Source organism: Phaethon aethereus (assembly GCF_964289735.1).
Source record: "Phaethon aethereus genome assembly, chromosome: 5".
Classification (NCBI taxonomy): Eukaryota; Metazoa; Chordata; class Aves; order Phaethontiformes; family Phaethontidae; genus Phaethon; species Phaethon aethereus.
Genome location: NC_138579.1, coordinates 71883019 through 71908116, shown reverse-complemented (window position 1 = coordinate 71908116; position 25098 = coordinate 71883019). Strand labels below are relative to the sequence as shown.

Below are 25098 nucleotides of genomic sequence, written 5' to 3'. Positions count from 1 at the left end.
GCTGGGGGACATGGCCCTGGCGCCTGTGGCACCTGGCTGTGGGTCGTGCCGGTGACACCGAGGGACAGGAGGTCCCGGCCACGGGGACAACGGGGTGCCCAGGTGTCCGCTGGGTGCGGGAGCTCCCCAGGGGGGTGGCGGGCCCCCGGCAGGGTGACAGCGTCCCCAGTGTGGTGGCGGGGGTCCCCAGGGGCTGACAGCGTCCCCGGGGGACACGTCACGGTCCCCAGCGGTGTGCCAGCGTCCCTGGGGTCGCGGCGGGGTCCCCGGGGGGGTGGCGGGGTTGGCGGGGTCCCGAAGAAGCGGCGGTGTTCCCAAGAGCCGTGCCGGGGTCCCCAGGGGACACGCCGGCACCCGCAGGGGCTGTGCTGGGCACCAGCGGGTGTGTCGCTGTCCCCGGGGGGTGTGTCGGCGTCCCCGGGGGCCGTGCCCGCGTCCCCGGGGGCCGTGCCAGGTTCCCAAGGGCCGTGCCAGGGCCCCTGGTGGGGCGTGCCAGGTTCCCAGCGGCCGTGCCAGGCCCCCGGCGGGGTGCCGGCGTCCCCGGCGCGCACAGCAGGGCGCCCGGCGGCACGCCGGCGTCCCCGGGGCTGTGCCAGGCCCGCAGGCGGCACGGCCGGGCGCCCGGGCGGCCCTGGGACGGGCTGGCGCGGGGCGATAAGGCGGCCGCGGGGGGGTCCCGGCGTGGGGGGGCCGAGCCGCTATCGGGGGCCGGCAGCCCCGGGGAGCCCACGGGCGCTGCCGGGAGATTAGCGCGGGGGGCCGTGCCGGCGCGGGGCGGCGGGTGTGCGCGGTGCGGCTGTGCGCCCTGGGCACCCCGTGCCAGGGTCCAAACTCCGCGGCGGCGGCGGCAGCGGCGGCGGCGAAGGCGAAGGCGAAGGCGAAGGCGGGAGGGCCTGGCCTCGTGCAGGTGGGTGGGGGTGTGCCGGGGCGCGGGGGGGTGCCAGCACACGTGCACGTGCGTGCTTGCGCGTGCGTGCGCGTGCAGCGCGCGGGCGCGGGCGTGCGAGCACGCGTGCAGACGCGTGCAAAGCCCCGGCCGCAGGCAGGGTCCTTGCCCGCGCCCCGGCGCACGCGGGGGACCGGTGCCAGCCGCCGGCAGACGGGGACAAGGGGCAGAGCCGGGACCACGGTGGCCTTTGCCCGGGTGGCCGCGTGCGCCCACGTGCCCCCGACCCCCCTGCTCTGGGTGCCGGCCGGGCGCGGGGGGCGGTCACCACACGGGTGCCAGGCGGGGTGCGACGGCCCGGCGTTTGTCACCCCACAGGCGCGGCGGGGACGCCCCAGGCCGGTGACATGGCGGGGGGGGGCGCAGGGGCGGCCAAGCGCCTGGGGACCCTCCTCTCGGGCTGCTGGAGTGCGGGGCCTTCTGCGGCATCATCTTCGGCTGGGCCTCCCTCGTCTTCGTCCTCAAGGACCTGGGCTACTTTGAGGACCTGTGCCAGGCCGCCGCCAGCCCGGGCCCCAACCAGACCCTGCTGCCCGGTAGGGCCCCCGGCCCCCGCCACCCCCGGCCCCGGTGGCGCCGGCCGCGCCGTCGCCCGCCTCGCGTCCCCCCCGCGCGTGCGTCCGCGCGGCGCCGGCGGCCGGAGGCGCCCGCGCCCCCCGGCCCCGTGCCCTCCGCTGCCCCGGGTTCCCGCTGTCCTCGCCCCCGCGTCCCCGCTGTCCCCTGCCCTGCGCTGCCCCACGTCCCCACTGCTGGGTGACCCGTAGCGCCCCGTGTCCCCGCGGGCCTGGTGCCCCAGGTCTCAGCTTTGTCAGCGCCCCGTGTCCCCGCGGTCCCTGCGCCCGCGCCCCCGCCGTCGCCCCGTCCCTGCGCCCCGCGGCCCCCCGCGCCCGCGCTGACGGCCGCCCCGCAGACTGCAGCCGGCAGGACGAGCAGTTCTCCCTGGTCTTCACCATCGGCTCCTTCATGAACAACTTCATGACCTTCCCCATGGGCTTCATCTTCGACCGCTTCGGCACCACCGTCGCCCGCCTCATCGCCATGTGAGCGGGCGCGGGGCGCGGCGCCGGCGGGCAGGGCCGGGGCGCCCGGGGGTGCCCGCGGGGGGAGGGCTCGCGGTTGGGTGCCGGGGGATGCTATGGAGAGCGGGGTGGTTATCGGGGCAGCCAGGCAGGGTGGGGCAGGCGGGCCCTGCCTGCGCTGGGGGGCACCCGTGCCAGGCCGGGGCGCCGGCTTTGGGGCGCTGGGGGGCACGGCCCATCCTGTCCCCCGGTGCCACCAAACGTCCCCAGCGTGCCCCATGCCACCCACAGCTCCAGGGGTCCCCACGGTCCCCAGCCCCCCAGGTGTCCCCAATGTCCCTGGGGCACCCCCGTAACTGTAGGGGCCCCCCGTGCCCCACGTCCCTTGGCCCCAGGGTGCCAGGCGGCGGTGGGGCGCCCCCCGGGCACTGCGGTGCTGGGTGCCGATACGACAGCAGTGCCGGGGCACGGGGGTGCCAGCTGCGCCCCGGGATCCCGTCCCCACTTGTCACCGCTGTCCCCACGTCCCAGCTCCCTCTACACCGGCGGGACCCTGCTCGTCGCCTTCTCCACCCCAGGTGAGTCCCCGTGGGCATCGGGTGCCCCGGCCTGGCGGTGGGACCCGGCAGGGACCCCCGTTGTCCCCGCTGACCACCATGTCCCCAGAGCTGGCGGTGCTGCTCTTCCCGGCCATGTCCATGCTGTCAGTGGGTGGCATCCTCCTCATCCTCACCAACATGCAGGCGAGTTTCCCCAACACCCTGACCCCCACCCGGTGGCCGGGGCGCCCTGCCCAGTGCTGCACGGGGGTCCTGATGGCGCGGGGGGGGTGTGCCTCTGTGTGCCAGGTGGGCAACCTCTTTGGGAAGTACCGCTCCATCATCATCACCCTCTACAACGGGGCCTTCGACTCCTCGTCCGCCATCTTCCTCATCATCAAGGTGGGCGCGGGGTCGGGGGGACGTGGTGGTGCCGGGGAGTGCTGGGGGGGTGCTGGGTGCCCCCAGCACAAGCACTGTGGGCAGGGCTGGGGACAGAGCTGGGGACAGTTGGGTCACAGCTTGGGGACGCATCTGGGTCACAGCTGGGGACACAGCAGGGGACGCAGCTGAGCCGCTGCCGGGGCCACGCGTGGGGATGCGGCGGTGGCCTGAGCAGGGCCGCGGCCCCGGGGCGGCGGCGGGCGGCCGGCGCGGCCCGGTGGCAGCGCGTTCCCGTGCCCGTCCCCAGGTGCTGTACGAGCGCGGGCTGTCCCTGCGGGCCATGTTCCTCTTCATGGCGGCCTGCAGCGCCTGGCACCTGCTGCGCACCCTCTTCCTCATGCCCCGCACCCGCATCCCCTACCCGCTGCCCCCTGCCTACAACTACGGGTAGGGGCCCTGCCTGCGCCCCGGGGAGGGCTGGCGGCCACGGTGGTGCCTGTCCCATGGGTGGTGCCCGTGCCATGGGGAGGGGGTGACGGTGGTGCTTGTCCTGTGGGTGGCTGGTCCCATCCCGTGGGTGGTGGTGGGTCTCATCCTATGGTGGTTTGTGTGTCCCATCCCATGGGTGGTGGGTCCCGTCCCGTGGGTGGTGGGTCCTGTCCCATGGGTGGTGGGTCCCGTCCCATGGCGGGTGGTGGGTCCCGTCCCGTGGGTGGTGGGTCCTGTCCCGTGGGTGGTGGGTCCCATCCCATGGGTGGTGGGTCCCGTCCCGTGGTGGGTGGTGTGTCCCATCCCGTGGGTGGTGGGTCCCATCCCATGGGTGGTGGGTCCTGTCCCGTGGTGGGTGAGGTGCCGGGGGTGATGGGTGGGCGGTGCCACAGGCTGCAGTGCCCGGGGCGGTCGCAGTCGTACCGCACCTACGAGGAGAAGCGCCCGCCGGGGGAGGCCGGCCCCGAGGAGACTCCCCTGGAGCCCAACGCCTCAAGAGGTGCCGGGGGCGGGGCTTGCCTGCGGGGGCGGGGCTTGCCTGCGGGGGCGGGGCTTGCTTGCGGGGGCGGGGCTTGCCTGCGGGGCGGGGGCGGGCTCCTCTCGAGTGGGTGTGGCCATGTTGGTGACTGGCGTGTACGCGAGGTGGGCGTGGCCTCGGCAGCGAGCTGAGGGGCCTGGCCATGCAGATGAAGGGGGTGGGGCCTGGGGTGGGCGTGCACGGCTGTGGGCAGGGCATGGGTGTGTCTATGCAGATGAAGGGGCTGCGGATCCGGGCTGGGCGTGGCTATACAGGGATGGGGTCAGAGGGTGGGCGTGATTATGCAGAGAAAGGAGGTGTGGTCCCAGGCCGTGCGGGGGTGCGGTCAGGGGGTGGGCGTGGATATGCAGATGAAAGGGCGTGGCCACGTGGGAGTGACCGGGGCAGCAGTGGGCGGGTCTGGGGGCGGGGCGGAAGTGGGCGGAGCGGGAGGCGGGGCCGAGCGTGTCCCCACGCCTGACCCCTGGGGCGCAGGCGGGGGGGACCCCCCCGGGGCGTCCTTCGGGGCCTGCGTGCGCTCGGGGCTCTTCGCCTGGCACGTGGTCTGGCTCTCCGTCATGCAGCTGCGCCACTACCTCTTCATCGGCACCCTCAACCCCCTCCTCGACCACCTGGCGCACGGAGACCCCCACCTGGGTAAGGGCGCGGCCGCCGCGGCGGGGGCACGGAGCGGGGACGCCCCGCTGCGGTCCGGCGCCCGCCCTGACGCCGTGTCCCCGCAGTGAGCACCTACACCAACGCCTTCGCCTTCACCCAGCTCTGCGGCGTGCTCTGCGCCCCGTGGAACGGCCTCATCCTCGACCGCCACAAGCGGGGCAAGACCCCCCGCCCCGAGGGTAACGGCCCCGCGCGTCCCCGCGAGCCTCCGTGCTGCCGACGCGCCCCCGCGCCCCCGGCGGGGCTCGTGGCCCGGTGCCGCCCCGCCGGGCCCTGACCCCTCCGCGCCCGCAGGAGCCCCGGGGGCGCTGGCTGACCTGCGCGCGTCCGTGCTGTCGCTGGCGGTGACGGTGGCGCAGTGCGCGCTCTTCTCCGTCTGCGCGGCCGTGCCCGCGCTGCGCGTCCAGTTCGGCACCTTCGTGCTGCAGGTGCTCAGCCGCTCCTTCCTCTACGGCGGCAACGCCGCCTTCCTCGCCATCGCGTGAGTGGCGGCGTCCCGCGGGGACGGGCGCTGGCGGGGGACGGCGTGCTGGGAGACAGGGCGGGGGGGGGTCAGGGTGGCGGTGACAGGGAGCGGTGGCAGGGGACAAGGCAGCAGGGGACAGGGTGGTGGGGTCAGGGTGGTGGGGCCACGGTGGGGGCGGCAGGGGCAGCGGCAGGGCTGGGGGCGGCAGGGGCCAGGGTGGGGGGGTCAGGGTGGGGGTGACAGGGAGTGGTGGCAGGGGACAGGGCAGCAGGGGACAGGCGACAGGGTGGCGGGGTCAAGGTGGGGGTGGCAGGGGCGGTGGCAGGTCTGGGGGCGGCAGGGGCCAGGGTGGGGGGGTGACGCGCTGGGTGGCCGGGCAGATTCCCCCCGCAGCACTTCGGGAAGCTGTACGGGCTGGCCATGGCGCTGTCGGCGCTGGTGGCCCTGCTGCAGTACCCCTGCGTCACCCTGGTGCGCGGGCCGCTCCACGGGGACCCCTTCTACGTGAGTGTCTGCCCCACGGCTGCCCCAGGAGGGAGGGGGGTCCTGCCCCACGGAGGGATAGGGGTCCCGGTCTGGGTCTGTGGTAGGATCAGGGTGCCGGCCCACGGTAGGGTGGGGGTCTCGCCCCTTGGGGAAGGGGGGTCCTGCTCCACAGGGAATGGGGGCCCTGTGCCTTGCCCAGAGACCCTGTGGGGGCTGTGGGGCTGGCCCAGGGCACCCCGTTGGGTGGGGTCAGCCCCCCGACCCCATGCCCTGACGCCCCCAACAGCTGAACTTGGGGCTCATCGCTGTGGTGCTGGTGGCCTTCGTCAGCCCCGTGGTGGTGGCCCGCGAGTGCCGGCGGCAAGCCAAGGAGCTGGAGGCTGCTGGCACACCCCTCACAGCCCCCCCCGGTGCTGAGACCCCCGCCGAGGAGCCCCACTGAGCCCAGCACCCGCTGCACCCCATTTTGCTATTGGAGTTGTGGGGAGTGCTGTGCCGGTGGGATGGGGTGTGTTTGAGGGGGAATAAATCTTGATGCCCTCCCGGCTCACTGTGCTGCTCCTGCCCAGTGCTCCCAGCCGCTGCAGCTTCTCCAGTGTCTGCTGTGGGGTTGGGCACCCCACTGCCCCCCAGGGCTGGGGGACACAGACCCCCCCTGGCCCCTGGCACACACACACACACAGCCTTAGGGCATCTCTGGTTTACTGGGTCAGGGACGGGGCCACTGTGGGTCACCGGGGCCTGGGGGGCCGTGGCATCACCCCTGGGTGCCCTCAGTACTGGCAGATGAAGGAGTGCCACTGGAAGCAGGGCTTGCTTCTCCAGAGCCCATCTGGGGGCAGGGGCCAGCGTCAAGGTCATGAGGTGGTCCCCAGTGCCCCCAGTAGCCTTGTGCCCCCTCCCAGTGCCCCCAGTGCCCCATGCCCCCTCCCAGTGCCCCTTCCCAGTGCCCCCAGTGCCCTGTGCCCCCTCCCCGTGACCTTCCCCATTGCCCCCAGTAGCCCAGTGCCCCCTCCCAGTGCCCCCAGTGCCCTGTGCCCCCTCCCATTGCCCTCAGTGCCCAGTGCCCCTTCCCAGTGCCCCCAGTGCCCCCTCCCATTGCCCCCAGTGCCCCTTCCCAGTGCCCCAATGCCCTATGCCCCCTCCCTGTGACCTTCCCCATTGCTCCCAGTAGCCCAGTGCCCGCTCCCAGTGCCCCCTGTGGCCTGGTGCCCCAGTGCAGTGGGCGTGAGTGCCCTCACCGAAGGTGCTGAGGGTGGTGCAGGTGGTGAAGAAGTGCCAGGGATGGGTGGGCGCCCAGTTGGCGTAGTTCCAGGGGCTGGTGTCCTCCCACTGCGACCCCCACTGCCCCCCCTGCCGCAGTGCCACCTCAGAACCCAGCACCTGGCACCGCCACCCCATAGCCAGCCCCCAGCCCCATACTCAGCACCCAGCCCGAGTGCCCCATACCCAGCCCCTCACCCCCAAAACCCAGCACCAGCCCCAGCGCCCCATACCCAGTTCCAGCCCCCACCCCAACACCCGTTCCCCTCGCCAGCCCCAGCGCCCAGCTGCAGCATCCCTGCGCCAGCCCAAACACCGTCCCCACCACCCCACAACTGGCACCCAGCACCCACCCCGAGCCCCAGCCCCGCTCCCAGCACCCGGGCGGGGGTCGGGCCCCCCTCACCGTGCGGCGGGTGACGGCCCCGATCCAGAGCACGCCGCGGGTGTAGGTGCGCGCCAGCTTCAGCAGCTCCTGGTTGCGGGCGGTGCTGTGCACCGAGGCCAGCTGACCCCCCAGCACCTCCCGGCAGTGCCGCTGCGGGACAGGGCACGGCTCGGCACCCCGCCAGCACTCACCGGCACCCGCCAGCACCCACCGGCACCTGCCAGCACCCACCGGCACCCGCCAGCACCCACCGGCACCTGCCAGCACCCGCCGGCACCCACCGGCAGCCACGACCCCCTCACCTGGGCGCCCGTGTAGGTGCGGAGCTTGTTCACCACCGTGTAGCGCAACTGGTGGCCATCCTCAGCCGTGCCCGCCGGGACCTCCTGCGGGTGGCGGGGGCCTGCACCGGCACGGGGTGGGGGCTGGCACGGGGGTCCCTCTGCCACCCGCTGCCAGCCCCAGGGCACAGGGCGCCGGCCCGGCGGGGTGGACATGGCACCTCTCTGGGCGCCCGGCTGCCCGGGGGAGCGGGGGTGCCCCCGCGGCGTCCCCGCGGGTGGGCGGCGTGGCGGCACTCACCGGCGGGGCGGGCGCAGGCCGTGCCCAGCAGGGCCAGGGCGAGGAGCAGGCGGGGCTGCATGGCGCGGCGGGGGCACCGGCACGCTCGGGCGCCTTCGGGACGCGCCACGGCCCCGGTCACCCTCTGCCACCCTGGGGCCACCCCCGGCCCCGGTCACCCTCTGCCGCCCCCGGCGTCACCCCATCCGCCCCACGTCCCCCGTGCCGCCGCCCCGCGCCCCTCCGCCACCCCCACGGCCCCGTGTCCCTCACCCCCACCCTGCCCCTCCGCGTCCCCACCGTCCCTTCGCCACGGCCCCGTGTCCCCCGTCCCCTCTGCCCCCCGCGCCCCCGCGGCTCCCCACCGCCGTCCCCAGGGCCGCCCCGGCCCCCCCATCTCCCCCGGCACCCCAGGACCGCCCGCGCCAGCCTCAGGGACACCCGCGCCGGTCCCCAGCCCCGCGGCCCCCGGCCCTGCTCCTCACCTGGGGGCTGGGGGGCCCTGCCCGCTCCCACCCTTATAGCGGTGGCGGCGCCACGTGCCCCCAGCCGCGGCCTTGCGCCACCCCCCGCGGCCCCCCCGCGGGCCCCGCCCGCCAACCGCTGGGGGCACCGGGGGGGCGCCCGGGGCTCCCGCCCCCCCGGGGAACGGGGTCCTGCCCCACGGAGGGAGGGGGGGTCCTGGCCCCTGGGACGGCGCACGGGGTGCGTTTGGCGCCGGGCGGGGGGCTGCGGGGCGGGGGATGCCCAGCGCGGGGGTGCAGGGGCGGGGGGTGCACGGGGGAGGGGGCCTGGGCGGGGGACTGGGCTGCCGGGGGGGACGGGCCGGGGGCCGGGGGCCAACGGCCGGGCCGGGCCGCGGGCCGCGGCCGTTGGGGAGGAAACGGCCCTTGGGCAAGCGCTGCCCGGCGGGAGATGGTATCGGCACCCCAACCGCCCCGGCACCCCCCAGCACCCCGGGACCCACCGCTCCACACACCCGCCCCCGCAGCCGCCCCGCCCGGTGCACCCCAACCCCCCGCAGCACCCTCCCGCGCGCACCCCCCACCCCGCAGCCCCCTGACCCCGTCCCAGGTGCCCGGTGGGCTCCTCGCGTGTCCGGCACGGCCGGGCAGGGTGCCGGCAGGGCCCCCCGTGCTCGTGCCCCCCGGACCCCGCGCAGCCCTCACCCCTGCACCCCCGTGCTCGTGCCCCAGGGTGGCAGAGGGTGACCGGGGCCGTGGCGCGTCCCGAAGGCGCCCGAGCGTGCCGGTGCCCCCGCCGCGCCATGCAGCCCCGCCTGCTCCTCGCCCTGGCCCTGCTGGGCACGGCCTGCGCCCGCCCCGCCGGTGAGTGCCGCCACGCCGCCCACCCGCGGGGACGCCGCGGGGGCACCCCCGCTCCCCCGGGCAGCCGGCGTGACGCCGGGTGCCCCCAGCCCCTGCCAGCCCCGGTGCGGAGGAGGCCACGCCGGAGGAGGGGGATGCCTGGTGCCCGCTGGAGAGCGAGACGCGGGGCCTCAGCGTCGCCGACCCGCTGGGTGCCACCACCTTCCGCTACGCCATCGTCACCCGCTGCCAGACCTTCCACGGCGCCCAGGTGGGCAGGGGATGGGCAGCGGGTGTGGGTTGGGGGGCCAGCGCGTGCCACCCGGCCGCCCCCACAACGCCCCTACAGAGGGTCTGCGCCCGGTGCTACGGCGGGCGCTTGGCCTCCGTCCACAGCTACCGCGCCAACGCCTGCCGGCAGCACCAGGCGCGGCCAGGTCTGGATTGGGGCCATCACCCAGCCCGTGGTAAGGGACCCCCGCGCCCTCTGCCCCACCGCAGCCTCATGGCACCCTGCCTGGCCCGGGGGCACCACCCTGTCCCCAGAGCCCACGCTGGGTGCCCCAGCCCTGTCCCTTGTCCCCAGTGCCCACCTTGGGTGCCCCAGCCCTGTCCCCTGTCCCCAGTGCCCACCCTGGTGCCCCAGCCTGTCCCGCACCAAGGGCCTTGGGGGGCTGTGCTGGGAGCCTCTGCCCGCGGGTGGGTGGGGAGGACGCTGGGGGCCCTCGGGATGGGGAGGTGGTAGCCGGGGGGCTGCTATATGGCAGGTTGAGGGGCTGGCACCGGGGGGGCGGGCTCGGGTGCCTGTGGGGCTGGGTGCTGGGCCCCGGGGCAGCGGGTGCTGTGGGGCGCCAGGGCTGACCCCCATCTTCTCCCCCAGACGGGCGCTGGAGACGCCTGCGCTGCTGGGTGAGGCTGCCCTTCGTCTGCGAGTACCGAGGGGCTCAGCCCCCCGCGGCGCCGCCCCCCGCCGCGGGCTGCACCCCCTCCCTGGTCTCAGTAAAGCGTCAGCTGTCAGCACCCATCCCCTTGTTCGGGCCCTGGGCAGGGGCTGGGGGTCCCGGGGGCCCCGGCGCAGGCACTGGGGCAGCAGCGGGGCGGTGGGGAGCGCCCCGGGGCGCTCAGTGGGGGGAGGTTTGGGGCAGGGGTGTCCCTTGGATCCTGCACGGCCCCTGCGTGGGCAATGGGGGGGCACAGGGGCCTCTCCCCGGGGGCTGTGGTGGCACCCTGACCCCAGGCCCCGTGGCCACCCCGGGTCAGTGGCATCACCCTGACCTCCCCCTCCTCTGCCACTGCGCCCCAGCCCTCCCCACTGGGCTCCCACGGCCCCTTGCCCCCACCCAGGCCGGAGACGGATGGGTGCTGCGAGCCAAAGGTTTATTGGGGAGCGGGTGCAGCCCCCCAGCGTGGGGCTGGCTTGGGAGCAGGGAGGTGCCGGGGGGGCGTGGAGGTGGGGGGCGCAGAGGTGGGGGTATGGGGGCCCCTCCGTGCCGGCAGGGGAAGGGCAGCCGCCCCCAGCAGCCCCCGCGCCCCAGGAGGCAGCCGCCAGCTCCGGGGCCCCCAGCCCCCTGTCCGGGGGTGCGGGAGCTTCAGGGACCCGGGCGGGACCCCCGGCAGCGGCTCGGGGCCAGGCTCCCACGGTGGCACGGGGCGCAGGCGCGCTGGGGGTCGCGGGGCGCCGGGGGTCAGCAGAGTGGCACCCAGAACGCTGTGCGCCCCGTCACCCCAGCCCTGGAGCCCACCCGGGTGGCCCCTGTGGGACGTCCCCCGAGCCCTGCGTCCTTCTGCCGCCCGCACGGCCCCCACACCGTCCCCACGGCCACCCCTGCCCCATGGCCACCAGCGTCACCCCCGCCGCCCTGTATGTGCCCTGTGCCCTGCCCCACTGACGGCGTGGGAAAGGGGGTGCCAGCCATGGGCGGGCTGGGGAGGGAGGGTGCAGGGGGCCCCCCGGCCGGGTGCAGGCAGGGCACTGCCCCGCAGCGGGGGGCAGGTGGGGGACTGCCCCACGGTGCCCAGGGCTAGAGGCTGAAGGAGAAGGTGCCCGAGTCGGTGGACTGCTTGTCTCGGCTGCAGCCCCCCAGTGCCCCGGGGGCACACGCCGTGGGGCTGGTGGGGGGCGCAGGCACGCCGGCCTCTGGCACCTGTGGGGCAGGGGATGGGTGCCGGGTTAGTCCCCGCCCCATATATAGTCAGGGGACCCTGGGGGGGCTCAGGAGCACTGCCTGCACGCCCCCCCACCAGCCAGCCCCACACATCCCCCAGTGTGGACTGATCCAGCCCTCCTGGAGGTGACTCCACTGCAGCCTCAGCCCCAGCCCCATGGCGGCCCCAGCCCCACGGCTGACCTCCTCGAACTTGCGGGCCTTGTAGTGCTCGGCTCCCTTCAGGAAGTTGAGCAGGATGATATCGCACAGCACCGAGCCCTGGGGGAGGCAACATCGGGGTGGGGGCGCCCCGCACCATGGGGCAGCCCCCTGACACCCCACAGCCCCCCAGGGAGCCGGGCTGCTGTCACCCTGTCCCAGTGCCCCACAGCTATGGGGTTTTCCTCCATCCCCCTCCCAATCACTACGGGCCATCACTGCCCTCCCTGGGGGGTGGGCACCCACCCTGCCCCAGACCTGTGGGGTGCACAGGGCCTCTCCCCGGCCCCCTGCTCGCCCTCAGGGAGATGCCGTTACACAGGGGCTGACAACGGCCACAACTCACCACACCGATGGAGGTGAAAGCTGCCACTGTGTTGATGAGGGTGGGGACGATGCCAAACTTCCCAGCCTGGGGGTGCAGAGGCCCCCGTTGGTGCGGGGCCCCACCCCCCGTAGGGTCCCCGGGAGGCCCCGCACGTACGTGGCCGTACACCAGGACGTCGAAGCGGATGCCGAAGGCCTTGGTGAGGGTGCGGCGCTCGGTGCCGTCCTGCCAGCGGTAGTACCTGGCGTGCCTGCGCGGGGACGGGGGACGCGGGGGACGGGGCCGTGCCGCGCGCGCGCGTGACACGCGTGTCCCCGTGCGGTGGCGCGCGCCGTACCTGAAGTTGTAGCCGGGGGCGGGGGCGCGGGCGAGGCCGTCCAGGCGGGTGAAGGAGTAGCGGGGCAGGCAGCGCTCCCACGCGCGGTCCAGGTCGCACACCCACCCGATCTTGATGCCCAGCACCCCCCCCTGCCCCGGCCGTCGGGGTGAGCCGCGGCCCCACGGCCCCGTGTCCCCGCGGCCCCCGCACCCCGCGGCCCCCGTCCCCACGGCCCCGCGTCCCACGTCCCAAACCCCACGCGCCCACGTCCGCGTCCCCGCGTCCCCCGCCCCACGTCCCCTCGTCCCCTGTCTCGCGCCCCCGCGGCGCCGCGCCCCGCAGCCCGCCCGCCGCGGCCCCGCGCCCGGCTCACGGTGGCGGCCAGCGTGGGGAAGTCCTGCCCGGCGAGGCGCGCCACGTCGCCCAGGCGCAGGATGGGGCAGAGCGGCTGCCGCTCGGGGTGGAAGCGGCAGCGCCGCAGCTCCCCGCCGCTGCCGGGGGCGGCAGGTTGGCCCTGGGGGCACACGGGGCGCGCGGCCGTCAGCCGGCCGGGCCGGGGGCACGCGGCCCGCGCCCCCGCCGCCCCCCGCGCCACCCACGCCTCGAAGCCGAAGAGCGGGAAGCGGACGCTGTTCTTGATGAAGAGGGTGAAGTTTTCGGCCTCCAGCATGACGGGGCTGGGGGCAGAGCAGAGGGGGTGACCCCGGGGCGCGGCCCCCGGCCCCCCCGCGCGCCCCCGCGCGCCGCCGCCGCACTCACGCGTCGACGGTGTCCACCTCCGGCGGGCACCAGCCGCGGATCTCGCAGGCGCGCGCGGTGCCGTTGTAGGGGACGCAGCGGCCCGTCAGCAGCCCTGGCGCAGCCCCGTCAGCGCGGCCGGCGGCCGGGCCGCGGCCCCCCGGCCCCCCGGCCCCGCGGCGGGGACCCCTCACCGCTGCCCGTGGCGGGGCTCTTCCCCCGGCAGTCGCGGTCCGCCGTGCAGCGGTACTCGGCCTCGCTCTGCGGGGCACGGTGAGCCCGGGCGGGGGCACGGGGGGACCCCCCGCCGCGCCGCCGCCCGCCGCGCCGGCCCGTACCTCCGGGCAGACGCCCTGCGCCTGCTGCTCCGTCAGGATCCGCTTGGTGACCACCACGAACACCGAGGTGCCCTGGGCGGCGCCGCGCCGTCACCCCGAGCCCCCTCCGCCGCGCCCCAGGGGGGAAACTGAGGCAGGGGCGGGACCCCGGCCCCCCCGGCCCCCCCGGCCCCCCCGGGCCCCCCGGGCCCCGCACCTGCTGGGGCGTGACGTAGTCGGCCGTATCCAGCACCTGGCCGGCATAGCGCCCGATGCCCTTGACCTTGGTCACCACCGAGGACTCGATGACGGTGTCCCGCACCTGGTAGGCTTTCTCGTGGAGGAACACCCAGCTGGGACGACACCCGCAGGGGGTGACGGTGGGGACAGCCCCGTTCCCCCCGAGATCTGCCCGCGCCCCCCGGTCAGCCCCAGCCCCCCCCGAGCTGCCCCGCCCCGGGGCACCGGGGGCTGCCAGACCGAGTGGCTGACAGTCCTCCAACAGGCGCTTGTCACCTGTCCGTGCCTCACCGGTGGCCGCTGTCACCCCCCGGGGAGCACCCGGGAGCAGAGACCCCCCTCTGTCACCTACTGTGGCGGTGCTGCTGCTCCCACCCCTCTTTGTCACCCGCACCGACACTGTCCCCCTCCTGTCACCCGCACCGACACGCTCTCCCGGCCGTCCCCCTTGTGTCACCCGCGCCGGCACCCTCCTGTCACCCGCACCGACACGATCTCCCGGCCGTCCCCCTTGTGTCACCCGCGCCGGCACACCCGACGTTCCCAGCGCTGACACACTTGTCACCCTCTCGCCTGTTCCTCCTCCGCCCCGTCACCCACGCTGTCACCCGCTGCTCCTGGCCCGGCCACCCACCCTCCCCGCACCGCCGCCCAGGCTGTCCCCTTCGTCACCCCCGGGTGCCGCCCGTCGGTCACCCGGGGGTCACCCGCTCGCCCGCGCCAGCGGGGCCCGGGCCGGGGAGGGTGGCAGCGGCGGGGCCCGGGGGCGCCTCACCCGATGAAGTAGGCGAGGATGAGGAGCTGCACGCCGCGGTTGACGGCGCCCACCACCCAGCTCTTCACCACCACCGACTTGGTGGTCTCGTAGGAGAAGAAGTCGCTCACCCAGCGGGTGGCGGGGCGCGGGGGGGGCATGGGCAGGGCGGGCAGCAGCGGGCAGCAGCGGGCAGCGAGGGGGGTGCGGGCAGGGCGGGAAGGAGCAGGCAGGGATGCGGGCAGCAAAGGTTGTGGGCAGTGCGGGCGGCAGCAGGCAGGGTGACAGGCAGCGAGGGAGGGGTGATGCGGGCAGGGCGGGCAGGAGCAGGCAGGGGTGCGGGCAGCAAAGGCTGTGGGCAGTGCAGGCAGCAGCAGGCAGGGTTATAAGCGGCGAGGGCTGGTGCGGGCAGGAGCAGGCAGGGTGACAGGTAGCGAGAGGTGATGTGGGCAGGAGCGGGCAGGGCTGCGGGCAGCAAAGGCTGCTGTGGGCAGGGCGGGCAGCCGCGGGCAGGGTTACTGGCAGCGAGGGGTGGTGCGGGCAGGGCGGGGTCCCACCCCCTTCCTGGCTGTGCCAGACCCCCCCGCCCCGGGGTCCCCTGTGGTGGGCACCCCCGGGGGGCTCCCCCGCGCGCGAGGGGGCGCCCCACGTGTGGAGGGGGCCGATTTTGGGGGTGCCCCTGTGTGTGGGGTGCTCATGTGGGGGCCGCACAGGTTTTGGGGGTGCCCCATTCTTGGGGTGCTTCCTACTTGGGGTGCCCCCATTGTGGGGGGGCCCGGTTTTGGGGTCCCCTCCGCCGCCGCGGTGACGTCACGGGGATCCCCAGCGCTGACCAATGGGGGCCGGGCCCCGGGCAGAGGCCGCTCCCGCCGCTCTATGGTGCCAGGCGAGGCAGCGCGGCAGGTGAGGCCTAGCGGGGCGGCCGCTCTAGCCGCCCCCATCACCACCTCTATGGCGCGGCGGGCGCGGGACGCCGCGTCCTCTCTAGCCGGAGTCCTCCGGACGCTCTATGGCCCCGCCCGCCCGCTCCCCGCGGTGGCGCCCAGAGCGGCTCCTCTCTATGGCGGAAGTGGGGGCGGCTTCCGGCGGCGGCGGGGGGAGGCTCCGCGCGAGGTTCGTGTTGCGCAGGCGGGAAAAGTGGCGGCGGTGCGGGGGGGCGCACCGGGGCGGGGGGGCGGCGGTTGGACCCGGGGGGAGCTCAGGCCGGGGGGAATTTGGGGGGCGCCGGGGAGGGGACGGGCTGGGCTGGGGGGCGGGTCGCAGGGGAAGGCCGTGGGGCCGCGGCCCGTCTGGGGAAGGGGCGAGGGTGGCCGAGGGTGTCTGGGCCGCCCCCGGCAGCCGGTCGATGCCCCCCGAGAGGCGGCGCCCGAGGGCGTGGGGAAAGCGGGGCCGGGCCGGGAGCAGGCCTGGGGGCGCGGGGTTCGGGTTTGGGGGTGCTGGCACGGCCGTGCGTGCAGAGCCTCCCTTGCGGGGGGCTGGGAGCCATCTTCCCTCCCGGGAGCCACCCGGCCGGGCTGGGCTCACCCTCCTCTCCCCCCGCAGCTGCTCGGTCCCCGTCCCCACCTGCCGCTGGCCCGGGGCGGGCAGGGCTGCGGGGAACTGCACCCCTCGCTGCGCTCTGCCTCCTTCCCCTCCCGAGCCCCAGGAGCTGCCGCCTCCCCTGGCCACCATGGCTGACACGCTGGAGTTCAACGAGATCTACCAGGAGGTGAAGGGGTCCATGGTGAGCGAGCTGGGGGGCACGGCCCCCAGGGAGACCTGCCTGGGCCCCGGCGGGTGGCACGTTGCATTGAGACCTGCGCTCCGAGCCGGAACGCCGCAGGGCACTCCCCCTAGCCCGGCGTCTCCTCGCCGCCTCGCCCTGGCAGAGGGTGTTTTGCTGATCTCTCCTGGAAGCTGGGGGCGGAGGCGCCTCGCTTCCAGGGCTGCAGTGTTTTGGAGCATTGGTGGGGGCTTTTAGTGCCAGCCCGCTGCGGAGCGAGCGAGGTTGCGGTTGGGAACGGTTCCAGGAGGAGAGAGAAGGGATGCCAGCTCTGTAGCTGCTGTGAGAGGGCTGCATGTCGGCCGTCGGCCTGCTCCAGCATGGGGGAGCGGGTGGGGGGGTTGTGGTGGTGGTGAGTGTTTCTGGGTCACCCTTAACCCCATGGCTTTTGGGAGGTTGTCCTCAAAGACCTGACGGAGCTACAGTGCTGTCGCAGCACTGAGGGTGCTGGCGACTGTCTTGTGGCCGCTTGCGTCCTGAATTCAGGGGGTAAAGAACATGTGTGGACTGGAGCTGGTGGGCGGTTGGGGAAGTCGTCTTGTTTTGCCTGGAGAGGTTGTGCAGCCGCCTGTTGCACCTGAAGGGTGGCGGTTCCCTGCTGTGGGGCCTGTGGGTGTTGTTGGGCTGTTCCCCTGCGTGCGGGGCGAGCTGCCCCCCCCTCATGTCTGCCACTTCTGCCAGAACGATGGGCGGCTGCGCCTGAGTCGCCAAGGCGTGATCTTCAAGAACAGCAAGACAGGGAAGGTGGACAACATCCAGGCCTCGGAGCTGGCCGAGGGCGTGTGGCGGCGCGTGGCGCTTGGTCACGGCCTCAAGCTGCTCACCAAGAACGGCCACGTCTACAAATATGATGGTTTCCGGGAATCGGTGAGTGCCCCGGCCCCTCGTGCCTGGCCCATCCTTGTCCCTGGCTGGCATCTCTTCTCTTGCTGGCCTGTGCTTGTCCTGTATCGCGCTCTGCTCCTTGCGAGTCTCAGAGCACTGGCACCTCCAAGAACAGTTCTGACCCCTGTTTTCCTTGTCTCTTCCCTTGTGCCGGGGGGCCCGTGTCCCAGTTTTGGGCTCCGAGCAGAGGGGCCCATGTCCCAGTTTCGGGCTCTGGGCAGTACCCGCCTGTACGTGGTGATTTCTAATGGACATTCCCTCCTCTTGCCCTGGCCCAGGAGTTTGATAAGCTCTCAGATTTCTTCAAGGCCCACTATCGCCTGGAGCTGGCGGAGAAGGATCTCTGCGTGAAGGGTTGGAACTGGGGGACGGTGAGGTTTGGAGGTGAGCTGTGATGATGCCGTTACTGGGGGAAGGGAACCTCCATGCCGGCTACACCCCGAGGCGGTGGGGCTGGGCTGTTTCCCACCAGTGTGGCTGTTGCTGCAGCACCCAGCCAGTCCCCTGGGCAGCGACCTGCGTTCTAGTGGTGTCCTCAGGGACAGTGAGGACATTGGCCGTCCCAGGAGAGCAGGAGATGCCTGCAGGCCCCAAATCCAGGCAGCAGGTTTTGCAGGCAGGGAAAGCTCAGTGTAAAAGAAAGGTTGGCATGGGAACTGCGGGCATCTGGCAGAGCCTGCTGGTTCCTGAAGGAGCCAGGGGAGCTGGTAGACGCTTCTCCCTGGTCTGAGACCAGAGGAATGTGGAAACAAGATGGTTCCCTCCTGTTCGTTTTTGATCAGTGTCCATGTCTGGGGCTGTAGCCCCAAGGAGAAAGCCTGGAGGTTTGGGAGGGAGCATGGGAATGCAGTGGGGGAGAGGAGAGGTGTTGCTGGACTCTGGGAGAAGACCAAGGATGCTGCTGGAGATGGGATCTAGGAGGACACCATGGGTCTGCCCTGTAGGGTGGACCTTATCCCCGCCTCGTGACGTGGTAGTTCTGGTCCTGCTGTGACAGGCCGCGTCTGCCTCCTGCCTCCTGTAGGGCAGCTGCTCTCCTTTGACATCGGGGAGCAGCCGGTGTTCGAGATCCCCCTCAGCAATGTCTCCCAGTGCACGACGGGCAAGAATGAGGTGACACTGGAGTTCCACCAGAACGACGACGCTGAGGTCTCCCTCATGGAGGTTCGCTTCTACGTGCCCCCGACCCAGGAGGATGGCGTGGACCCCGTGGAGGTGAGCAGGGGGACCGTGGGGACGGCGGGCCGTGCAGAGGGGGTAGCTGTGCACCCTCACCCGGCCGTAACTCCTTTCCCTTGCAGGCCTTTGCTCAGAACGTCCTCTCCAAGGCGGATGTGATCCAGGCCACCGGAGATGCCATCTGCATCTTCCGGGAACTGCAGTGTCTGACGCCTCGCGGGCGATATGACATCCGTATCTACCCCACCTTCCTGCACCTCCACGGCAAGACCTTCGACTACAAGATCCCCTACACGACCGTGCTGCGCCTCTTCCTGCTCCCGCACAAGGACCAGCGGCAGATGTTCTTTGTGGTGAGGAGGGGACAGGGGTCATCCACTCCCCAGGGAACAGTGACAAGTGGTGGCTTCGGGGGATTTCAGGTCCTTGCCTCCTCTTCTTTTTTCAGATCAGCCTGGACCCCCCGATAAAGCAAGGCCAGACCCGCTACCACTTCCTTATCCTGCTCTTTTCCAAGGATGAGGACATCTCCTTGACCCTCAACATGAACGAGTGAGTTCCTCTCTTGCCAGGCTGCTTCCTGGACCTCCTCCCCGGATCTGGGGGCTGTGGGGAGCTGGGAGGGAGGTAACGAACCTCCTGGGTTCCCGTTCTCACTGTTGCTCTCTCGGCCATGCAGGGAGGAGGTGGAGAAACGCTTCGAGGGGCGGCTTACCAAGAACATGTCGGGCTCCCTCTACGAGATGGTCAGCCGGGTCATGAAGGCACTGGTGAATCGCAAGATCACCGTGCCTGGCAACTTCCAGGGGTGAGGCGTGGTGCTGCTGGCCGAGGGGGTGTGGCTGGTGGAATGTGTGATCCTCCTGCCGTAGGAAAGGGTGCGCAGGTGGGGAGGGATGCAAAGCGTGCCGCCTCCTCCCTAGGAGAGGAGAAGCTGTTGGTTTGGTAGACTGAGGCCACCTATTTGAGACCCTCCCTGGCTCTGGCAGCAGGACCGGCCCCTCTCTTTCTCTCTTGTTCCTGTAATCAGGGAGAAGGGGCTCTGAGATTCATGCCTGAGCAGCTGACAGGCTCACCGGGGCTGCTGGGGTCCTCTGTCTCGCCGTGGGGATGGGCACAGGGAGAGCGTTTGCTCCCCGTGTGCCTAAGATGGCCGCGTTCGCTCTTGCAGACACTCTGGAGCCCAGTGCATCACCTGCTCCTACAAGGCCAGCTCGGGGCTTCTCTACCCGCTGGAGCGCGGCTTCATCTACGTGCACAAGCCACCCGTGCACATCCGCTTCGACGAGATCTCCTTCGTCAACTTTGCCCGTGGGACCACCACCACCCGCTCCTTCGACTTTGAGATCGAGACCAAGCAGGGCACGCAGTACACCTTCAGCAGCATAGAGAGGTGGGCGTGGGGCGGGGGGCAAGCTCTCGCCGTGCCCGCCGGGCTGCTCTCCGTGCCGCTGGCACCCCGACTGCCGCCCGTCCCTGACCGCCCCGCCTGTCCCGCAGGGAGGAGTACGGGAAGCTCTTTGACTTCGTCAATGCCAAGAAGCTGAACATCAAGAACCGAGGCCTCAAGGAGGTACCTGCTGAGCAGCGCTGGTTCCCCGTGCCCCGCTGGAACCACTGCCACCCGGCTGGGGTGGGGAGAGGGCTGGGGGCTGTCTTCTCTCCAAAATTTTGCTGCTTTTCCCTTTTTTTTTTTCACCTCTCTCTTCTCTCCTTGCCCTTGTAGAGGAAAAAGGTCCGTGCGATATCCCTTCCTCTTTCTCCTCTTCCTCCTCCTGGTGCAGGTTTCCTCTGCATGGCCGTGGTGGTCCCTGACTAAACCCAGTAACTCCAGCATGATTTGCGAGAGGGGCCCCCCTTAACTCAGATAACTTTTCTGCCCCCCTCTCTGGAGCCCTGATGGGGATAGAGGGGACGTGACAGGTGTCCCATCCTCCCCACCCCGTGCATGCGTCTGGGGCCTGCCTGGGGGCTGTGCCCACCGTGGCGGACCCGACACCCACCCAGGAGCACGCCAGGAGCTGCAGTTTCCAGAGGCGGGATGCGTGCAGGTGGGGGGAGCGCAGGGAGCAGCTCTCACACCATCTTTCCCTCAGGGCATGAAGCAGAGCTACGACGAATACGCTGACTCCGATGAGGACCAGCACGATGCCTACTTGGAGAGGATGAAGGAGGAGGGCAAGATCCGTGAGGAGAATGCCAACGACAGCAGCGATGGCTCTGGGGAGGAGACTGGTGAGGGCTGAGGCTGGGCAGGCTGTTTTTGGTGCTCGGGCTTCTCCCCCTGACCCCTGGTGAAGCCCTGTCCGTCCTTGCCTCGCTGTAAGCTGACCCTTGTGCTGCTCTCTCCTTCCAGATGAGTCCTTCAACCCTGGAGAAGAGGATGATGATGTGGCTGAAGAGTGAGTAGAGGCTGGGCAGGGGTCTGTCTGGGGGAGCCTTTCAGAAGGTGCTGTTTGGGGGCATCGTGTCGGGGCAGCAGTGGCGTGGGGCTGTGTGAATGCTGGGGAATGCTCCGGGTACAGCCAGTATTGCTTTATAAATCCCTGGACTTAAAAATCTTGAGAAGCGGGTGCGGTTCTGGGCTCGCTCTGTTACAGCAACATTATACAACGTGAAAGGGTTAGAGAAGGGCGATCGGGGGGATCAGGTGGCTCCTGGATGAGGCCTCGGCTGTTCAGGCTGGAAAAGAGAGGACAGCAGGAGGAGGATGGGAGGCAGCTCCATAAAATCCTGAGGTGGGGGAGAGGGTGGGTGAGAGTCGCAGTCTCTGTACCAGCGTGAAGGGCCAGTCGTGTGCACTGGTGCGAGTCGGGCTCAGCCTGACAGGAAGAGGTGCATCTTGGTGGAGTTGAGCCGTGTGGTGTTGCGAGTGCCTAAAATTTACAGGAAGTCAAAATGATGAGCTGTGTTCGTGGAAGGAAAATCCCCCGAGAGCCATTAAACACGAGCACAACAGCTTCAGCTCAGGAAGTCTCTGAATTATGGGTTGCTGGAGGCTGGGAGAGTTCGGGGGCAAGTCTCGCCGCCTGCTTGTTGCTGCTACGTCTCCCCCGCCTTGTGCTTCATCTTTTTGGGGTGGAGGTCTTGAGCTGTCACTTGACACCAAGTACCTCCGTGCAGGTTTGACAGCAATGCCTCGGCCAGCTCCTCCAGCGGTGACGGTGACAGCGACCGGGATGAGAAGAAGCCAGCTAAGAAGGCCAAGATTGTCAAAGACCGCAAGCCCCGCAAGAAGCAGCTGGAGGTGAGAGGTTGCTGCTGGTGGTGTTGTGGAGAGCAGGACCTGCTCCTGCAGCATGGCTTGCTGTTCCCTGTTGGGAGCAATGCTGGGCAGATGCAGGTCACAGCCCATCAGCTGAGCTGCTTCACCTCAACTTTTTGCCATGGTCTGATCCGGTGCCACCACCTCGCTGAGCCTTGCCCGGGCTAAGTTGGTTGCCCAAGCCTGACTTCGCTGCCTCCTGCAGATGAGTCTAGGTTGGAGTCTCTTCCAAAGGGTGCCTAGCCAGTCCTTTTGGTCGTTGGAGGACTTGTCTCCAACAGTCTGCCCTTTCAGCTTTCGTGGGTGTGACCTGACAACCCATCTGCCCTGATGGTGTAGCTGTGTTGCTGGTGGGATGTAGGAGGCAAGCTGAGACCCAGCCCCTCGTCTTGGGGCAGCCCCGGGTGCCGAGGTCTTTAGTGAGTGGTGCCATTCGAGGCTTTCATCCTTGTTCTCGCTGCTCCCTACCTCCCAGAGCAAGAAGGGGAAAGACCCCAATGCTCCCAAGCGGCCGATGTCAGCTTACATGCTCTGGCTGAACGCCAACCGTGAGAAGATCAAGTCAGACCATCCTGGCATCAGCATCACGGACTTGTCCAAGAAGGCTGGGGAGCTCTGGAAAGCCATGTCCAAGGAGAAGAAAGAGGTGAGGGACCAGGGGTCTGGGTTGCTCTGCTGGTGGGGAGAGCTGATCCTGGTCTAGGAGGGGGAGGCTGGACCTGAGGAGGCCTGGCAGGCTCTTGCTCGGTCTCAGGAGCCTTGTGCCCCATAGAGACGGCAGGTCGGGAAGGGGGTGGAAGAAGAGGTGATGTCCTTGGGCTGGTGAGCTGTTGGGGGAGCACAGGCCTGATCCAAGATGGCGAGGGACGTGGTGGGAGCGCTGGCATGGTGTGGGTGGGGACGGCGTTGGGCGCTGGTGGTGGAGAAGGAGAGAAGGCCCCGCTGACCTTGTGCTCGTGCTGCAGGAATGGGATCGCAAGGCGGAAGACGCCAGAAGGGACTACGAGAAGGCCATGAAGGAGTACAGCGTGGGCAGCAAGTCAGAGAGCTCCAGGGCGTGAGTGCACTGAGCAGAGAGGGCTGGCGGGGATGGCGGCAGGGCTTCGTCCCTCCGACGTGGGGCTGTTTCCCAGCCATCGTGGTGCCTGGGCCCCTCCGGGGCTGGAGGGGGGTGTGAAGAGCGTCCTCGGCTCTGCGGTGCCAGGGCTGGTGGGCTGTCAGCAGGGTAACGCTTCTCTCCCACCCTCCCAACATACGTGCAGGGAGAGGTCTAAGAAGAAGAAGAAGAAGCAGGAGAAGCAGATGAAGGGGAAAGTGGAGAAGAAAGGTGCCGCCTCCAAGTCTTCGTCCTCCACCAAGTCCCCTGCCAAGAATATGAGCGAGAGCTTCAAGAGCAAGGAATTTGTCTCCAGTGACGAGAGCTCCTCAGGAGAGAGCAAAAAGGAGGTAGGGCTCTGGTGGCTTGGCTGGGGTGGCTCTGCTGGCCCATCTTCCCTGGGGAATGTTCCCTTTGTCTCTGGACGGTGGCCCACTCCTCCCAGCCCTGGAGGGAGTGAGACCTCTTGTCTGTGGTAATCCCTCCAGGTGTGGGTGGCTTGTCTGTGTGCTACATGTGTCCCCAAGTCACCACTGTCACCCCGTCCCTGTGGTGGGGCACAGGAGAGGTGGGGGAATGGGAGCTGCTGCCCTGACCTTATTCCCTGCCCGCAGGACTCGGAGGAGGAGGGAGTCGCCAGCTTGCCTGCCAGCTCGGAGGAATCCGCGTCCGGCTCGGATTAGCCCTGTTCCCAGCTGGCTCCAAGCTGGTTCCCAGATGGGTGAGAGAACTGGGCGGGCCGGCCCCGCAGCAGGGACCTGGGTCTTGGGCTCCGGCCGGCTCCCACCCCACCTTGCCACGGCTTCACATCCTCCTGCCCCTGAGGCCGCGGGCGGGTAGATGGGAGCGGGGTAGCAGGGGGCACCCGGCCTCCCTGCCCGAGCCCTCAGTACCTGGCTGGGGGAGCGAGACCCCGTGGAGGAGGGAGGCCCCAGAGGGGCCTCGGTCCCACCTCAGCCCTATTTCGCATCAGTTTATTTTTTTTAAATACTCGGGTTTGTTTCTGTCTCTTTCCTTTCCTTGTTTTTTTTCTTTTTTTTTTTTGTATTTTGGGTCTGTTCACATGGCAACTCAAATTGAATAAAAAAAAGCCACCGAAGGCATGAGTGTAGGTGCAGAACTGGGGCGGGAGCGGGGCCGGCTCCCCTCCTTCCTTCCAGGGCAGCGGGACCGGGGGGGCGGCTTGCGCCAGCCCTGCTTCCCACAGCTGGCCTGCAGCTTCACTCCCCGCCTTGAACAGGGGCCAGCGGCTGAGCTCACTCCCCGCTGTCCATTAGCGGCCCCCAGCCCCTCCTCAGCCTCCCTGGTCTCACTGAGGAGCCATCCGGCTCCTAATGGAGGCCCCTTGGTCGATCCTGATGCGATTGGGGTTTTCTCCACCTCCCTGAAGAGCCGCTGTGGCGGGGGGAACCGGCAGGCACGAGGGGGCCTGATCTGATTAGTGCCGCTTCCCCTCCGCCGGCTGTTGCGGCCGCTTCCCGGCCTGGTTGCGGGGGAACCGGCCCCTCGGGACGGGGCGAGGCCCTGGCTGCCCGCTCCCCCTCCGCCTTGTTTACCAGCACCGCCAGCCCCCTGCCGGGGGGTGCTGGGGGCACGGCGGGTGGCTGTGCACACCCGTGGGCTGTTGTGAGCTGGCCGGGGGTGTCGTGGGCGGCTGCACCCTGCAGCAGCGTGTCCGCTCCAGCGGGCTGTGCGTTAGGGAAGGCCTGGGGTGCCGCAGGCCGGCTCTGCGCTGTGGTGGGGTGTCAGGCTGGGGGGGCCTGGGGTGCTGCAGCGGGGTGTGAAGCAGGGCGTCGTGGGGTGCTGGGCACAGGGTCTAGGTGCAGGGGGTGTCCATGGGGCGGGCAAGTCCTGGTTGCGCCGCCGGGTACCCCCTCCCCATCCTGGCGGTGGTGCACACCCGCACCCCAACAGTCGCGCAGCGGCCGGAGCCCTTCTAGCGCTCTCTCTATGGTAAACCCAGCCGCGGGCGCGCCACGGCACGGCGCCTCTCTAGCACCTCCTCTCAGTGGTCCGCCCGGCCACGCGGCGCTGGGGCCGCTCTGGCCCGCCGCACTCGCTGGTTGGCGGGAGGGATGGGGTGGGGAAGGGCGTGGCCAGCGGCGCGGGGGGCGGGCGGGCGCTCATGAATATGCAGCAGCAGCGGCGGCGGCGGCGGCGGGTGAGCGGGGGTCGCTCCGCTGGGCCGGGCCTGCGGGGAACCGGGATCCCCCGGGCCCGCTGTGCCCGCCGGGGCCGAAGCCGCGGGACCCCGCGGCTTCGGCCCCGGCGGGCACAACGGGCCCGGTACTTCCTCCCTTCCCCAAAATTGAGCGGGGGGCTCCGTTGCCACGGCGATGGGCCTAGGCCCGCCGGCTGCGGCCTACCCAGCTACTCGAGCGGGGGCTCTGTTGCTGGGGTAACGGGAGTAGGCCCCGCCGGAGGAGGATGGGGGGGCGCCGACCCGCATCCCGGGGTGGGGAGTGGGGCCTCGTCACCGTCCTGGGGCTGCCAAGGGGCTGGGAAATGGGCTCGATGGCTTCCAGATGTGGGTCGAGGCGGCCGTGACGACCGTTCCGCCGTGGAGGGAGGGGGTCTGGGGTGGGTGGACCCCGGCGGGGCAGGAGGGAGCGAGGCAGGGAGGGGAGGGCAGGGCCAGGAGGAGGCACCGAGCGGGTTTTTCCTGTCCCCGCAGCCCCGGTGAGTCACGGGAGCGGCAGCGTGAGACCCGTGTGGACGGCAACCCCTCCTCCCCGCCCGCCTTGCGCCCCCCACCGTGTCCCGGACCCGCCCCGGACATGAGGCCGCTGTGGGGAAGGTGAGCGGG

The 25098-nt window shown here is 71.1% G+C and overlaps 4 protein-coding genes across 4 annotated transcripts; 2 read left to right on the top strand and 2 right to left on the bottom strand.

The window, feature by feature from the left end:
- Positions 1 to 1293: 1293 nt before the first annotated feature.
- On the top strand, positions 1294 to 6074 carry SLC43A3 (solute carrier family 43 member 3; the record flags this gene model as incomplete). Its single annotated transcript, XM_082000633.1, is given in 13 exon segments — positions 1294 to 1339; positions 1342 to 1482; positions 1857 to 1986; positions 2497 to 2543; positions 2632 to 2708; positions 2814 to 2906; positions 3196 to 3335; positions 3770 to 3876; positions 4390 to 4551; positions 4638 to 4751; positions 4867 to 5053; positions 5419 to 5542; positions 5811 to 6074. Coding segments are annotated over 13 exon segments (1524 nt in total). The 3' UTR covers positions 5967 to 6074.
- Positions 6075 to 6297: 223 nt separating this feature from the next.
- Positions 6298 to 7818, bottom strand: PRG3 (proteoglycan 3, pro eosinophil major basic protein 2; the record flags this gene model as incomplete). The annotated part of the gene is made up of 5 exons (XM_082000246.1): positions 6298 to 6356; positions 6766 to 6907; positions 7194 to 7325; positions 7478 to 7578; positions 7758 to 7818. The coding sequence occupies 5 exons, from the start codon at positions 7816 to 7818 to the stop codon at positions 6298 to 6300; spliced, it is 495 nt and encodes a 164-aa protein (XP_081856372.1).
- A 3246-nt stretch (positions 7819 to 11064) lies between these two features.
- Positions 11065 to 14266, bottom strand: P2RX3 (purinergic receptor P2X 3; the record flags this gene model as incomplete). The annotated part of the gene is given in 13 exon segments (XM_082000067.1): positions 11065 to 11187; positions 11392 to 11469; positions 11756 to 11821; positions 11894 to 11987; positions 12075 to 12205; positions 12430 to 12551; positions 12554 to 12570; positions 12656 to 12733; positions 12816 to 12909; positions 12989 to 13055; positions 13133 to 13204; positions 13329 to 13464; positions 14127 to 14266. Coding segments are annotated over 13 exon segments (1218 nt in total).
- A 1508-nt stretch (positions 14267 to 15774) lies between these two features.
- On the top strand, positions 15775 to 23867 carry SSRP1 (structure specific recognition protein 1; the record flags this gene model as incomplete). Its single annotated transcript, XM_081999888.1, has 16 exons — positions 15775 to 15828; positions 16549 to 16734; positions 17031 to 17136; positions 17777 to 17967; positions 18054 to 18284; positions 18380 to 18483; positions 18611 to 18739; positions 19103 to 19324; positions 19432 to 19504; positions 20028 to 20166; positions 20288 to 20333; positions 21055 to 21178; positions 21672 to 21842; positions 22162 to 22253; positions 22459 to 22642; positions 22907 to 23867. The coding sequence occupies 16 exons, from the start codon at positions 15775 to 15777 to the stop codon at positions 22973 to 22975; spliced, it is 2121 nt and encodes a 706-aa protein (XP_081856014.1). The 3' UTR covers positions 22976 to 23867.
- Positions 23868 to 25098: the final 1231 nt, after the last annotated feature.